Source organism: Microtus ochrogaster, unplaced genomic scaffold, assembly GCF_000317375.1.
Source record: "Microtus ochrogaster isolate Prairie Vole_2 unplaced genomic scaffold, MicOch1.0 UNK8, whole genome shotgun sequence".
NCBI lineage: Eukaryota > Metazoa > Chordata > Mammalia > Rodentia > Cricetidae > Microtus > Microtus ochrogaster.
In genome coordinates this window covers 4268370-4269985 of record NW_004949106.1, presented here as the reverse complement: position 1 = coordinate 4269985, position 1616 = coordinate 4268370, and the positions used below count along the sequence as shown (strand labels likewise).

Sequence of the window (1616 nt, the reverse complement as noted above, 5' to 3'; positions counted from 1 at the left end):
AAAAAAAAAAGTCAACAGACTGGTCTTCAAAAAAGTGAGAACCATTTTTAAAGTTCAGATATTTACTAAAATTTGAAAAACAAAGTAAAAAGATGTTCTTGCTGTCAGGCAATTAAGTTCACTTTTACGTCCAGGATAAAACTGCACCACCGAGACCCATCTAAAACGGGCACACCTGGGGTGTAGCTCAATGGAGGGGGGGGGGGTTGTCCAGCAAGCTGGAGGCCTTGTGGTTTGGCCCCCAAGACCACTGTACGTATGACAAAAACAAAGGGTCCGGTTCCTAGAGAACAGTGGCGCGTTCGTGCCCCGTCCACGGTGACAACCTAGTGGCAAGACCAGGTTTAGGACCAGTCAAGACCACCGTGGCTCCACACTCCTCCAGCTATCACCGAACAACACTAAGGAGTCGGGAGCCTGGCGCCCACCGAGGCCAGCTTGTGAGCTGGGGGATGTCTTGGGAGGCGCTGAGTTCGGGGGTGCGGGATGAAAATCGGAATTTCTGGGAGAGGAGGAACCAGCCCGAGTCCCCCGCCCACCCCGTGCTCCGCACGCCCGCCGCTTCGGGGAAACCAGACCGAGGAGCCCCGGGGGCCCAGCGACTCACTTTCTTCTCCCGGGTTTTTCTCTCTTCTCTCCGCCTTTCAAACTCTTCGAAGGAGATTTTGCCTTCCAGGTAGTCGATAAGCTCCGGGCTGAACCCCGACATGTCGGCGGGGTAGACGCTAGGTAGCGGACCGGGAAAGCGGGAACACCCGGGCTCCACTGGGCGCTAAGAAAAGACGCGTCGTCCGCCGCAGAAAACTCCCCGGCTAGCGCCGCGGCTGCGCACTCGGGTTCCGCCCTAGGCCTCTTCCGGCAGGCAGAGAAGATCCGAAAGGCCGGCTTTTCCTTGAGCTACCGGCGGAAGGAGACTTAATCTGCGGTGCAGCACAGGCCAGCGCGTTCGCTTGGTTTTCTAGCTCTGACGTCAATCACTTTTCTGTCCCGAACACTCAGACTTTTAAAGGGAATGAGATCCCTCACCTAGGGTGACTACTCATTTGCCTGTTACATACAGCTCCCAAAATAATCCTTCGAAACCTACGAGAGAAGAAAAGCGGTGTAATGGAGAGGTGTGGGGAGGGTCATAAAACACATGCGATATGAAAGGGAGAAGGGCAACACCTGAGGTGGAAAGATTTGGGGGAGGGATCACCAAAGAGAGGAAGGGGTGGAGGAGGTGAGGGTCAAATGGGGAGGGGGAGGGGGGGCATTCTCTTCAATTCCTATGAGCTCCTGAGTTTTGCATCTTCTCTTGTATTTCTTTGTCCTACTCTAGAGACACTACCTATAAACACATGTACATGCACACACACACACACACACACACACACACACACACACACGGGCACTGGCACGGAAGGGGGGGGCAGACATTTTCATCTTATAGGAGCTCCTCTGTTTTGCCTCTTACAGCTATTTCTTTGTCCTGTTCTTTTTTTTTTTTTTTTTTTGGTTTTGGTTTTTCGAGACAGGGTTTCTCTGTGGTTTTGGAGCCTGTCCTGGAACTAGCTCTTGTAGACCAGGCTGGTCTCGAACTCACAGAGATTCGCCTGCCTCTGCCTCCCGAGTGC

The 1616-nt window shown here is 53.2% G+C and overlaps 1 protein-coding gene across 1 annotated transcript in view; it reads right to left on the bottom strand.

Annotated features, from left to right (window-relative positions):
• Gtf3c3 (general transcription factor IIIC subunit 3) overlaps positions 1 to 794 on the bottom strand; it is a 31781-nt gene extending 30987 nt beyond the window's left edge. Inside the window, exon 1 of the mRNA XM_005366359.3 lies at positions 608 to 794. Within this exon, the coding sequence (XP_005366416.1) occupies positions 608 to 709 (102 nt within the window). The 5' untranslated portion in view covers positions 710 to 794. The remainder of the gene's footprint in view (positions 1 to 607) is intronic.
• Between the last annotated feature and the right edge of the window lie 822 nt (positions 795 to 1616).